The following is a 14,870-nucleotide window of genomic DNA, read 5'->3' as shown; positions in this document are numbered from 1 at the left end:
TTCTGACTCATTAGCTAGCCTCACTACCTCTGCTGTCCTGTACTCAAGCCACTCGCCATGTGTGGCTATTTAAATTATTTAAAATGAAATAAAACTTAAAATTTAGCATTCAGCCACAATCGCCACATATCAAGTGTTCAAGAGCCACATGTGGCTGGTGGCTACCTCACTGAGCAGCACAGATAAAAACATCATATCCATCGTAACAGGAGCCTCTAGCCAACAGTGCCATACACGACTAAGTGAACAAAAAGTAGGTTCGGCCTGTATTGCTTAAAGTACAAAAAGATGAAAAAACAGGCAGGTAGAAACTACATAAAGAATAGTTCAACTTCCTACACCTGAAGTATTTTAGTCATGAAGGGCACCCTGTCCCTGGGAGCTTGATGGCCATCTCTCAGGGTGATGTAGGAGGAGTTCCTGCACTGAGTTCATGCTCACTGGCTAGAAGGCTTGTGTTACATCATGACCTTCTGCTGACGCACTAGCACAAACATGTCTCTGTGGAATTCCTGCCGAACTGGTACCTAAAGGATATGATGATGTTGGGTTAGGAGTCACTATTCCTGTCATTCCAATATACCAGAATGTGGGAATTTTCTAGCATCCGTTTTTAAACTGTAATCCTTGGACCACACCCCCCCAAAAATGAATGCAAAAGTGTATGCGTTATTTTTTCAGGAAAGAGGAGTCCAGAGCATCGATCAGATTTCTATAGGATTTGTGCTCCTAATACAGAAAGCAAATAAACACTGTACTGAAGAGACCTAGTAATTTCTATTCCCCAAAAAAGATTCATCTAGATGTCATCTCGACAGCCGCTCAGGTCGTTCCCAACTCTCAAATTCCATTGTCTAACCCAACTAGAGACCATCGCCCTGCAACTGAACAGTTTCAAATCAACACATCCCCTGACTTTGATCAAGGAGAAAGGAGATGGGGGTATCAATGAGCATGGAAACAGTCCAAGGCACAAAAGTTGGGTAATTCAGTCAAGCTGGGGAAGGATGCCAACCTCTAGCTGAGATGCCCATTGGAAGCTCTCAGAAATTTTGATGGTTCATTTTCAATGTCAGCTTACAGGAACACGGCTCACCCAATTAGATGCAATACAGTTAGCAGCTGGAGAATCTACCCAGCAAATCTAAGGCCTACTGAGCCATCCATCCACTTAAAAATAATGGCTCTGTTCCAACCACCACCTGGCAATATGACAACTGTACCAGGATTCATCTCCAAGTCCTGCAGTATTACTAGAGTTGAAGAAAGGATTATGTCTGCAACCAGGCAGAGATTCCTGTTATCTGGTGTAGCTAATGAAGAATGCTTTGGTTAATTTAACAACAACAAAAAAAGTGCTAAAGAGCTACTTTATATAATCAATATGGATTATAATTTGCAAAAGCTGTGAATACAATGAAGTGCATACACCGCTCAAACAATGTTGAACAGAATGCAGTGAATGCCTTATTGGCAGTATTCAGGAAGCACTAGGTGGTGCCTGGGGGCCATCGGTACACATCTCATTTGTTATTATACTAAAGATCTCTGGGTGCCAAATAATAAAGAGTTCTGTGTAACAAATTGCCAGATAGCAACAAACACTGTGTACTTTTTGCACAGCTTGTGTGGGGTAACGCAGAACCTGGACTGAGCCTTAGCAAGACTGTGAAGTAGGAAAAGCTTGTCTCCAGATTCCCATGAAATGACCCTGCAATCCTCTACCAGCCAGCTAGTGTCCTCACTGCCATCTAGCCATCTCTTCTCCCCCCGACTAGAGCCACACCTGGTCCTACAGGTCCAGGTTAGTGTAACACTAGACACATAATAGGTAAAAGGAAGGAAATAACAAATATTAGAGAGAAAATAAAAGACATAGAGACTTAAAAAAAAAGTACAAAAGATCAATGAAAACAAGAGCTGGTTCTTTGAAAAGATAAATGAGATTGACAAACCTTTAGCCAGATTCATCAAGAAAAAAAGAGGGAGGACCCAAATAAATAAAATCAGAAATGAAAAAAGACAAATAACAACTGACACCAAAGAACTACAAAAGATTGGAAGAAAACATTTATGAACAACTACAAGGCAAAAAATTAAACAACCTGGGAGAAATGGATAAACTCCTAGAAACATACCATCTTTCAAAACTGAATTGAAGAATCAGAAATCCGAAGGACAGATTACAACTAATTAAATCGAAGCAGTAAATAAATAAATAAATAAATAAATAAAACTCCCAGCAAACAAAAGTCCTGGACCAGGTGGCTTCCCAGGTGAATTTTACCAAACATTCAAGAAGAACTGACACCTATTCTTCTCAAACTATTCCAAAAAATTCAAGAAGAAGGAAGACTCCCAAGCTCATTTCACCAGGTCAGCATTATCCTAAGTCGAAAACCAGATAGAGACACTACAAAGAAAGAAAATTATAGGCCAATATCCCTCATGAATATAAAACGCAGGATCCTCAACAAAATATTAGCAAACTGGATCCTGCAATACATTAAAAAGATCACACACCATGATCAACTGGGATTTATCACGGTTGTGCCAGATTGGTACAATATTTGCAAATCAATAAACATGATACTCCACATAAACAAAATGAGGTAGAAAAATCACATAATCATATCAATAGATGCAGAAAAAGCATTTGATAAAATCCAGCACCCATTTATGATAAAAACTCTCAGCAAAGTAGGAATACAGGGACCATACCTCAACATAATAAAGGTCATGTATGACAAACCCATAGCCAATATCATACAATGGGATAAAGACAGTTTATTCAATAAATGGTGTTGGGAATATTGGATGGATACATGGAAAGAAAAAAAGGAAACCTTTTAGACCACTTCTTTACACCATATACAAGAATAAATTCAAAATGGATTAAAGACTTAAATGTAAGTCGTGAAACCATAAAAATCCTAGAAGAAAACATAGGCAGTAAAATCTCAGACATTTCTTGTAGCAATATTTTTTCTGATTTATCTCCTCACGCAAGGGAAACAACAGATAAAATAAACAAATTCGGCTACATCAAACTAAAAAGGTTTTGCACAGCAAAGAAAACCACGGACAACTCACTGAATGGAAAAACATATTTGTCAATGATACAACTGATGAGGGGTTAATATCCAAATTTATAGAGAACTTATACAACTCAACACAAAGAAAGCAAACAATCCAATTTAAAAATGGGCAAAGGACCTAAATAGACACTTCTCCAAAGAAGACATACAGATGGTTAATAGACATATGAAAAGATGTTCAGTGTCACTAATCATCAGAGATGCAAAGTAAAACCACAATGAGATACCATCTCACGCCTGTCAGGATGGCTATTATCAATAAAGTAACAAGCAACAAGTGCTGATGTAGAGAAAGGGAACCCTAGTACACTGCTGGTGGGAATGCAGATTGGTGCAGCCACTGTGGAAAACAATATGGTGTTTCCTCAAAAAATTAAAAATGCAACTGCCTTATGACCCAGCAATCCTACTTCTGGGAATATAGTTGAAGAAAATTGAAACATTACTTAAAAATATATATGCACCCCAATGTTTATTGCAGCATTATTTATAATAGCCAAGATCTGGAAGCAACCCAAGTGCCCATCAAGCAGTAGATGAGTGGATAAAAAAAGCTGTGGTACATTTACACAATGGAATACTACTTGGCCATTAAAAAAAAGAAGGAAATCTTACATTATAGGACAGCACGGATGGATCTAGAGCAGCAGTTCTCAACTATGGGTCGTGACCCCTTTGGGTGTCGAATGACCCTTTCACAGGGTTCGCCTAAGACCATCGGAAAACACATATATAATTACATATTGTTTTTGTGATGAATCACTATGCTTTAATTATGTTCAATTTGTAACAATGAAATTGGGAGTCACCACAACATGAGGAACTGTGTTAAAGGGTCGCGGCATTAGGAAGGTTGAGAACCAATTCTAGAGAGTATTATGCTAAGTGAAAAAAGCCAGTTAGAGTAAGACAAATATCACATGATCTCACTTACATATGAAATCTAATGCACAAAATAATCTAAGAAAACAAAATAGATACAAAAAACAGACTGACAGCTCTCAGAGGGGAGAGGTATTGGAGGGCTGAGTGAAAAAGCTGGAGGGATTAAGCAAAAAACAAACAAACAAACAAAAAACACCAGACACAGACAACAGTATGGTGATTGCCAGAGGGAAAAGGCAGTGGAAGGATAAATGGTGGCGGAAAGTGACTTGACCTGGGGTGCTGAGTGCATGATGCAATATGCAAATGATGTGTTAGAGAGCTGTACACTTAAAACCTGTATGATTTTATTAACCACTGTCACCCCAATCAATTCAATAAAAAAAGAAATCACCTGTTCTAAAGAGAAGCCGCTGACAGAACAGTGACAAAAGCGTTCCCAATAGTACACAGCTGGAAATGGGGGGACATTAGAGAGTGACTGTTGAAAATCCATTTCATGCTTTTTGACTCTGACCAGCCCCATGAGAAAATGGTGTGGAAATCGGGAAAGTTTGAAAAACTTCAAGCCTCCTGCTAAGCTAAAGGCTGGGAAGGATTTGTGAGGACTAATTTCTGCCTCGTGCTGGTTTTCAGCGTCTCTTCTCTGGGCCCGGGAGGCGGCTGGCAGAACCTTGTGTCTCAGCCACAGAAATGACACCAGCACCTGATCCAACAGGCCTCGTTCAGGTTCCCCGCTGTGACTCTAACCTGTTACCCACTGCTCAGCCCAGTCCCTTTCAACCCTCTCTGAAAGGGGAGGGGTATTAATGACACTCCACCCCATCCCCACCCCTGGTTTTAATGATACACCCTTCCAGAAAGCCAATGAATACAACTGAAGCAGGCTTTCCAAATTCTCCAGAGGCAGGGAACTAAATGCAATGCGGCAGGGTCAAATGCGAGGGGGGGGGGGGGGGAGCAAAATTATGCAGAGTTGCAACAGCCATGCAAATCAACCACCCACAGGCGCCAGTCAGGGCCTCTTCCTGCAGCCCCTCACGTGGCTGGACCACTGGAGTCTGTAGCTGGAGTTTAGCCTGCAGTTATAATCCCAAACCCTGCCTATCTGCCTCCAGATGAACTACTTTAGAAATGGTCTTCCTTCTTTTATTTAATAGTCAAGAAGGCTAAGAGTGGAACTGTTCAGTCCTACAAACTTGGAACTCAAAATACAGTAAGAAAAGAAGCTCCTAAGAAGTGCCTGCTGCTCCACCTGGCGCAAGGAGAGGGGTGGGAGTGGGGGTGGGGCTGTCTTAGGTAACATCCATTTTCAAGGCATTCAGGGCTCTTTTTCTGGATCTTGGCCATTGTGGGTCAAGAGTTCATAGCCAGAGATTGGCCAAAGATGCAGGAAATGGAAAATTAGGTAAACATTCTTCGGGCACTCAGTCGGCACAAATACACCACAGACATCTCCTTGGAGTGGCTTAAAACAAGAGGACACAGGGCTGGTGGAACCTAAAACCTTTGTGCTGCACTTTCTGTCTTTAATTAAAAGCTATGCTAGCCCTGGCTGGTGTGCACCAAAGCACTGCAGGTTCGAGTCCCAGTCAGGGCACTTATCTAGGTTGAGGGTTCAACCCCCCGGCTCCAGTCAGGGCACATGTGGGAGGCACCCGATCGATGTCTCTCTCTCATGTGGATGTTTCTCTCTCTGAATGACTGGTGACCGCACACAAGTAGGTTCCGAATGCTCAGGAAGAGAGGCTTTGGCATGGGGCCCTGGCACCTTTATCCCTCTTCCGAAGGGTCTGTGTTAGAAGCCACATGGTGCTGGTGGTAGTGGTGGTGTTGGCGGAGGGTTGCTATACACTAATTTCGGTGCCTGCTTCCCCTCCAAATTCCTACATGAATCAACTGGGATTTAAAAAGAAATGGTTACAGAGCCTGCGTCTTGGCTCACTGGCTCCGCATCTACCAACGTGAAAACCCAGGATGACCAGAGAATTCTGAGTGACAAGTACTTGGGGACATAAATATCTTCTCGTTAACCGTGTTCTCTGAATAGAGGAGGAGGAGGAGGAGCTGCATATTGATGGGCACCCACATGTACCGGGACTGGGTAGAGGCAGTCATTATAGAAACAGCCAGACACTGTTTCCCCCCAGCCACCTTTCTCATGCCCCAGTCCCTCTGCACAAAAAGAAACCTTGATCATATCCAAGAGGAAGACGAATAACCTTCCTTTTCTAAAAATCCTAGGAAAAACTCACACATGTGATGAATTATTCACAAAGCCCAACCCTAAAAATGAGAGAGGGAGAAATACTAGTACAGAAAGATGAAAAGGGCGGAGGACCAGGCAGAAGGGGAATATAAAGGGAAGGGCCTGGCCTCTCTCTCCTTGAACAGAAAGGTGTTCATTACAGTCAGAGTCGCCGGAGGGGCTGGATGGCAAGGCTGGGCTCTGGCTGGGGAGCTGCCCTTTCTTTCCCAGGCAGCCCAGCGAATGACAAAGAGAGGCTACTGATCTGCTGAGGGAGCACGGGCGTCAGAGGGTCTGCAAGAGTTCTGACAGCTTAGCAAATCTTGACTTTGTTTTATTTTAACGAAGAACATGAAGACGGGCAGAAACCAGCTGTTCCTGTGGAGAGGGGGGAAGCAGCAGAGTTTGAGGCGGGGAAACACCTACATTTTGCACAGCGACAGCTAAAAAGAGATAAGCAACGTTGGATGGAGCTAATAATTCTAGAGTCTGGATCTTTCAGAAGAGAAGAAGCAGGCCTGTTCTCGGCATTTCCCTCCTCCTCCTTTAATGCGCAGTGCGCCCTGCAACAGACAGAACTGTCGCACCCAAGATACTTCTGCCACCATCTTCGAGTCATTCATTCCTGTCAACCTCCTTCACACTCCAGGTCCATTGCCAGGTTGCATGACACTTACAGCTGCCCTGAAACAAGTCGTAGCCTGGTTTCCAGAGGAAACATGACCCACACCGTGTTTCAATGGCAGAGCCAATGGGCCAGTTGGAGGGTCTCTGGGAGCCTTAGAAAAAGAAGGCTTTCGTCCTGCAGCCTCGGTGCCAGTTACAGCGGCTATCTGTCTCGCTTTCTGCTTCCGTGCCCAGGGACACGGCTGATGGGAAGCCTTTCTGCTTATCTGACCATAGGATATAGTCACAGGCTCCGTCCTTGTTAGTTGCCACCCTCTGCTCCAATCAAGGCACTCTGACTCCTGATCCATTCGTTACATCAACCCTGAAATCCCTGCCAGGATTAGTCTACCATCCTGCAAGGTGCTGGGTATTTTTAGGCAACCAACCCGAGAGAAAAGCAAACGCCAAAATGGGAGGTGTGGGAACGAAAGTTTTCAGTAATCTTCACCAAAATCCTCGAAAACAAGTGGACAATTTTCAATGAGAAATTCACCATAACACAGCACATAACTTCTGACCCAAAGCCAGCGTTCTTTGGGGCCACAGTGAAATTCTCTGCCATAAGAAATCATGGGTGAATGTCCACAGGTTCATGGTAATGAGCTTCATCATCTCAGGGATTGTCCTACTTTAAACCATGTTCACTTCCATGGGAAACATGTGCTCGCCTGCTGAATGACTCACACCACCAGTACAAAAAAAAAAAATAAAAATAAAAATAAAAATTCCCCCTGCCCATCAACAGCACAGAGTCTCTGAGTCAGAAGATCCATCTCTTCCCTCCAACCTCTCACCTGGCAAAGCACAAATCAATGTGAGACAGCACACAGACCATCAGGGAGACCCTGTATGTCCACAGGGGAACTGGGCCTGGGCACAGAAGGGCTACAGCTGGTAGGCACATGCTATAGAGAATGTGGAATGACATTCAGAGCAGCCAATTCCTTGAGGAAAAAGAGAACCCTTTTGTGAGATCTATTAGATGAGTGAGACAGAAAAGGAGGAATTGCATAAAATGTAATACCACATTTGAAATCAGATTAGCATTTTCAAAAAGGTTATGGTCTCCACAGCAGAAGAGAGTGCCATGAGAAAATAAAATTATCTCCCGATGCAGATGTCGCTTCCAAGAAAAATGAAACACGTTCAGAGTGGGCTGTTGACATGCCGCCATCTTTCATGCCAAATCTGGGCTATCTTGGGCATTTCCTCCCATAAGAACTAGACCTTGCCTATTAGGAACCAGATAACATTACCCCCAGAAAGTTAGAGAGTCCTAGGAGTAGAAATTAAATCATCCCTTTTATTTAACTCATCTTCCCAGCCCAATCTGATTAAAGACCAGTAACATGCAGTGTTAAGAGACTACTAACAGCAACTAAGGGTGCACATTACCTTCCAAGCCCAGCCTAGGAAGGGTGTCTAAGTCTCAAAAAGCACAGCACGCCAAGTCTTCCAAACCCTCAAGCATCCTGCAAGGGCACGTGGCAGCTGGAAGCGGGTCTTGACACGTCTTCTGAACCTTCCTTTTCTCAAAATGCGCCCCTTACAGTGAGCTGAGGAGTCCTTCCCAAACTTTTCATGTGCATACGAATCACCTGGGGACCTTATTCAAATGCAGATTATGGTTTAGAAAATCCGAGTGGGGCTTTGGGATTCTGAATGTCTATCAAGAGGTGATAGGAATGCTGCTCCTAGCTGTCTTTGAGAAGTAAAAATCGAGAAGACTTAGTTCACCTGGAACTAGGACCCCGCCCTTAAGGTATGCTGGAATGTCTGAAGGACTTCACGAATAATAATAGCTGGTGTTTAGTGGGTATCGGGCAATATTCTAGGAACTTGGTACATATTAACTCATGGAGTTCTTCGGGTAAGTCATGATCGTCTCCCTCATTTCACCAATAAGGAAATGAAGTGACTTTTCAAGGTCACAGAGCTGCTGAAGGAATGGGACTAGAACCCAGACAGCCTGGCTCTAAAGCTTGGCGGGTAACTGAAGCTCATGCTAACTCCCACTGGATAAAAGCAAGGTATTGCTGGGAGCTGGGTGTTGCTAGAGGAAGGGAAGTGAGGCTAGGAACTTGGATGCAGGCGGTAATAGAGAGAGCGCAGGCCGTGCTGAAGCACGACGCTCCCACGTGGTCACCAGCAGAGGAAGGCATGTCAGTTACCTCGTACAGTCAGGAGAAAAAAGCAAACATGGTGTATTTCAAACTGGCCAACCAGGCTCCTCGACACACCTTAGCAGATGTTGTCTGAACGCGGCTACAGCCGCCTACAAGCCGGAGAACCACTGGGAAACTCCCAGCCATGAGGCTAGAAGAGACCATTGGGACAGGCTCTCAGCCAAGGCACTGAGCATGACGCTGAAGCCCGCTCTCCTGCTTCCCTCTGACTCCCAGCCACTCGTCCTGGCCAGAGACAAGAAGACGGAGGAGTCCAACCCGCAGTTCCACCTGGCGTCCTCAGCCTAGCAGACAGGCGGTGTCTTTGCGGTGGAAGAGGAGAGGAGACGTGAGCAGCGGCAACCGCGTGGTGTAGGAAACGTGCAGGAGAGCCCGGCCTGGGAAGCGCCCCAGGTGCTGAACCTGGGTGACTGTGGCGCCCCAGCCTCCTGGGGATTTCCGTGGCGCTGTCCGAGGTGCCACCAATGCCTGCGGGCACACTTTGCCACCCTCAGGACACCTGGGTGGCTTTGTCTACCCCAAGGAAACGGAGGGCGCCTGAGTAAGCGCGCCCCTAAGAGAGGTGCATGTTGAAGCAGCACCTAGTGGGTAGGAAATTTTAGGGAACTGTTGAAGGCGGAAGGGAGAGGGGGCCCTGTTGGGAAATCAGAGACCTGACTGGAGGAGTGTTTGCAGCCGCAGCATGCAACACAATGAGATCTGTCTGCTTTGTGCAGCGCACTGGCGGGCGGGGCTGCGGAGACCTGATCCTTTCCCTCCGCAAATCCCCCACCCTAGATACGGTTAACTTGGGCACCGCATGGCCCCATCACTCTGCGTGGGAGGGAGGGGAAGAGGGAGGGGAGTACAGGGAGGAGGAGAGAGGAAGCCCAGCCCAGCCCCGGTGGCTGTAGGAGGATGCGTGCAGCGGCAGGAATAATATCTGCTTAGAGATGCTCCTTCATTTCTAATGAGGGGTGCTGCCTGGAAGTACCATGCGCCAGCCAATCACAGTGCTGCTGAGGCAGGAACTAGGGAGGAAGGAGGGGAAGACTAGAGACGGGGGTGGGGGGAGCAGGAAGAGGCCCTTAGGGGAGAGACAGCGTGCCTAGCTGACACTAGGGACCCAGCAGGGCTCCAGATGTCTGTGATGCACACCTGGAGGGTGGGGGTGTGGAGGAGGGAGGAAAGGGGGAAAGGGCGGGGCCTCCTTTGCAGGTGCATCCTTCCCAAGAAATCTCTCTCCACAAGCATCAAAGTCCCACGTCTCCAAGCTACCCCCATAATTACCACCACCCCTCTGACTGGCTTCCTACTAATCCCCCGCACCACCCACCAACGCCCAATTCCTAAAGATCTTGCCAGACGGACGCCCAAATTCTTAGTGAAGAACAAGGCAGTGAGATGCCTAATCAGCAGCCTGCATTTGGTGCACTTGCTTAAACCTGCAAAGACGCTCCCTCTCTGCCGTTCACCCCGGCCCTGCACCATCAGCCGCCCCACCAGCCCACTGTGGAGAGCCGTTCCTTTGGAGCCAGGGGGAGACCGATTGCGGGCACACCTCTGGGCTCCGCCGATGCAGCCTTCAGCGGATGAATTCAGGCCCAGCAGATCCACCTGGATCCTGGGCGCTGGGAGAGCACTCGGTGGGGTCCCCAGCTCAGGATAACGGAAAGCAGGGACCCTGGTGAGCTGCTCTTCCCTGGCTCAGAAGAGAACTCCAGCTGAGCTCTTTGGGCTGTGCCATTAGAGACTGCCTCCCCTGATGCACTCCTCCACTTTACTTTCAGTGCAACTTCCACCCAGAGTTAGCTGGGTCCCCAGGCAAAGCCTGCCTTATTTCACCTATGGGTCCATACGGGCTTAGCCCAGAGCTCTTGAAGTTGCTGAGCTGGACCTCCCCTGTGGGCAGATAACGCAGGTGTCCCTCCAGCTGGTGGGGATGGGGGTGACTCTGAGGTAGGAATAGGGGGACAGGGTATGAAAGGAAGCCCTGAGTTTAGGGCAACCCTTTCAATGTGAAAGGACTAGGGGGAAGGGGGGGACTGGCAATCACACAAAACCTCAACACCCTGCGCCCAGGGATGCTAGAAACCGCCACACAGGAAAAATCAGAGCCCAAAAGTCTTACCTTGAAAACCACTAGTGCCCACACTGGTCTCTATGGCACCAAGCTTGCCCCTTAGATGTGTCGAAGTAACGAGTGCACATCAGCAAAGGGGCAAATGGGCCCCAGGAAGGAAATAGGGGGGGCAGATTCCACGCTTGGTTTCCCCTCTCACCCAAGAAATGCAAAGGGGGAGAGGGGAGTTATGGTGGTCAAGAAAGGATATGGCCAATCGATGAGCTTCTTGGCGTATTTCCTGACAATGTTATCTTCTCCGAAGATGAACAGGGATCTGTTGACGGTGAAACAGTTCTGCCGGACAGGAATGGGGTTGTACAAAGCCATAGTCCGCGCCCTCTGCGCTTTCGACTGCTTGTAGGCGGCCGCCTGCCCGGCGGCAGGCACCGGGGTTCCTTGCCGGTTCCTGCTCTGGTCCGAGTCTCCATCGCCAGACCCCGGCCTGCCGACCACTGCCTCCCCGAAGCGAGCCATCCTGAAGTTGAAACAGACAGAAGACACACAAAGGTGATCGCGGCCGAACACCTGCACCCAGCAACAAGCAGAGACACGCGGAGACTCAGAGCCGCATCCAGACGGGCGGGGGACCGCCGCCTCCCGGGAGCCTTCGAGCTCGTTGGAGAGGCGGCAGCAGCAGCAGCAGCAGCGACCCGCTGCTCCGAACTGTTGAATCTAAATACAACCTCTGCAAAGCTCCATTCCTCAAGGAGTTAAAAAAGGGGGAGGAGAAGGCTGGCAAGGGGGTGGGGGTGCTCAGTTTCTGGAGGCAATTTTTTTTTTCCAAAATGCCAGTGTGTGGTGGCGTTCCAGGGCTGGAGAGGAGAGGGGTGGAGCAGGCTGCTCTTCAAACACAGCTCCGCTCTGGCAGACCACCACCTGGTCCTGGGAGAGGCGGGCACCGGCCTGCTCGGTAACAGTTGGGTGATTTATTAATGGGGGAAGGAAAAAAAATTAAAACAAAAGAACTTTAACAACAACAAAAAGACAAGGGCAGGGTTGTGGTGACAGGCTTTAGAACACCAGCCCCTGCAAGTCCATCCAAGATATTCCACGGCCAAGACTCGGGTCTTTAAATCTGCCAGCACAGAGGCATCCAAAAAGGTTCAGAGAGAGAAAGAGAGGGAGGAAGGGGGGAGAGCGGTACAGAGGTTCCTGCGTAAATCGCAACGCCCAAAATCTCAAAATAAGTCGATCCAGCCGGAGAGAGACCAATGACTTCCAAGCTCCTGCGCCTGGGAGAGAAGTTGAGCGGCGTCCAGAGAGCAGCGAAGCCCGGGTGCCAGCATCCGCCCGGAGCGCAGCGCTGGCCGCGGCCGCCTCCCCGGATCAGCATGCAACAGCGATCCGCGGCTGCGCGGGAGAGGGCGGGAGCCGCGCGCGGGCGGCGGCGGCGAGCGCTGGGGCGCGGGAGGAACAGGTTGCAGCAGAGCTGAGCGCGCCGCGGGAGCTGTCCACGGACCAAACTTGCTTACTGTGGACTCGTCTTCCTCTTCCACTCCAACAGCGGGCTCCGCGGGGCAGGGGAGAAGGGGCGGGCGCAGAGGCGGAGAGAGCAGAGCGCGCCGAGGCTGGCGCGGCCTGCGCGGGGGCTCCCCGGGAAGCGGGGGCGGGGCTGGCGAGGCTGGGAGGAGCGGGGATGGAGCGGGAAGGACCCTAGCCCACGGCCTGGAGGTCCCTGGGATGCAGGACTGGTTTGGCTGACTGAGCCAGAGGGTAGAGGAGCAACACCTCTGCAAAGGTCCGGGAAGAGTGGCCTTTCCCCAAGTGAGGCCAAGAGGGGAGGGGCGGGTGCGGCGGGCAACCTCTGCAGGAGCCGAGGCCTGGCGAAGGCACATAGGCAGGCTTGCATGCACAGGCGCCTGCTGTGCAGGGGCCAGGTCCACGCACTGCCTGGCCTGCTGCCCTAACCCGGAGTCCACGCCTTTGCGCCCTGCACAGGGTGTTCCGGGCCGAGTCCGCGCTCCTATGGAGCTCCCAAACTCCACAAATGCTGCCCAGGGATTTCCACAAAGGAAGCATCCAATCTGTACTCCCCACTTAGCAGCCTGGAGGTCCCCTGAAGGACCCTAGGACTTCTGGGGGCGCCACACTCTGGTGTGGGTACCAGTTCCCAGCATGAGTATCTGCCCTCACTCCCTCCCTCTCCAAACAGAGCGATCTGGGGCAGCCTCTTGGATTTGGCTGTAGCTCCTGGAAGGGTGGTCCAGATGTTGGGGCCCTAGATGGCGAGTTCTGGACTAAAACTACCCTCCTCGAAATCTCCTTAACAATCAGGGGGATCTTCCCATTCCTATTTTTACCCCCACACTGACTTCCTCAAACCCACTACATTAATGAAGATAAAAAGAGAATCAGTATGTGAGCTGCAGAAGTGGGTAAGGTGGACTCTAAAGCCCTAGAGAAAGGCCCCCTAGGTTTAGCAACCAAGCCCTTCCCCACAAGTGACTCAGTGGTTTTCGGATCAAGGACAGATACAATTGTCCCTTTCCATGTCCACTAGCTAGAACACACCTTCCCCTTTTCCTGCCTTGGCCTCAACAACACAGTCCTACCCAAACATTCCCTACCCAGGCAATGGAAGAGGAGTTTCTCCCCTCCCCCTTCTCTTGGAAATCTGGGTGAGTCTTGCTTCCCTCCTATGAAAGACAGCGTCTCTGTGTGAGGTGACCTGGTGGGAGGGGAGGTGGATCTGAGTGAGGGCCATGTGTGTTCTACATGTATGTGTCTGTGTGAGAACAAGGCCATGTGAGCACTGACAAGGGTCTCCTGTGTGCGAATGTATGTGCATGTGTGAAGGGAGGTTCTCTGAGTTCTGGAAAATCAAAGGACTGGTCTCAAACATGTCCACCCTGCCAGGCACTGCTGCTCTTGGGGACAGCATGCTGACCTTTTGATTCAGGGGAGCCCATTTCAGGGAAAATTACGATTAAAGGTGAGTCAGTCCTGATTAGTATTGGGTTTTCACATGGCTGCTTCACCCTGTTCTTCTACCTACCTTAACGGGAGGGTCCTTTTCTGTCTGAATCCTTAGTCAGAAGGAAAAGGGAAGATGATGCCATGAACCATGAAGCCCCCTCATCCCGTTAGTCATTGAGAGCCAGTCCCCAGTGGCTGTCTCAGAAACCCCGTAATATATAGAATCCGAAAGGGCGTTCAGAAAGGACCATGATCCATGGCACAAAATTCATTCAAATCATTCATTTGGCAAATATTTTTGAGCACCAGGCACTGTTTTAGTCACTACAGATACAATAATGAACAAAACAGATGACGAAAATAATGTGTCCTCTCCTTGGATGAAATCAGATTCCTTAACCTGACTGCAGAATGCTTGACGGGCCTCCTTCTCACACCGTGACTTCACCCCTGCCCTTCGTGTCCCGGCCCTCGCACGCTGGAGAGCGGCAGGCCTGTCTGTTCCTGCTCAGAGGAAGCAGGGCTCACCAAAGTTTTTCCTCCCAGAAGAGGTTCTTGGGTGATCAGGAACCTTTGGCTTGTGTCTTCAATGTTCCCCACTCAGCAGAGACCCAGCACTCATGCCCCCTCCTCTCTCTACAGTGCCCTGTGTCCTCTGTGGCTGCGGGACAGGGTTTTACACACAGAAATGTGAGGACACACTGGAGCTGAGACTTGCCTTCCTGCCTTCTGAGGAGACATGGATCGCAAATGCATGGGTTGGT

At 49.0% G+C, this 14,870-nt stretch overlaps 1 protein-coding gene across 1 annotated transcript in view; it reads right to left on the bottom strand.

The window, feature by feature from the left end:
- CACNA1E (calcium voltage-gated channel subunit alpha1 E) overlaps window positions 1-14,870 on the bottom strand; it is a 420,129-nt gene that overhangs the window by 254,255 nt on the left and 151,004 nt on the right. The window contains exon 3 of the mRNA XM_081111805.1: window positions 11,399-11,665. Within this exon, the coding sequence (XP_080967931.1) occupies window positions 11,399-11,665 (267 nt within the window). The remainder of the gene's footprint in view (window positions 1-11,398; window positions 11,666-14,870) is intronic.

The sequence above is a fragment of the Myotis nattereri genome (genome assembly GCF_964212035.1).
Source record: "Myotis nattereri genome assembly, chromosome: 18".
NCBI classification, from domain to species: Eukaryota; Metazoa; Chordata; class Mammalia; order Chiroptera; family Vespertilionidae; genus Myotis; species Myotis nattereri.
The sequence above is the reverse complement of the archived record's forward strand: the minus strand, read 5'-3'. Positions and strand labels throughout refer to the sequence as shown.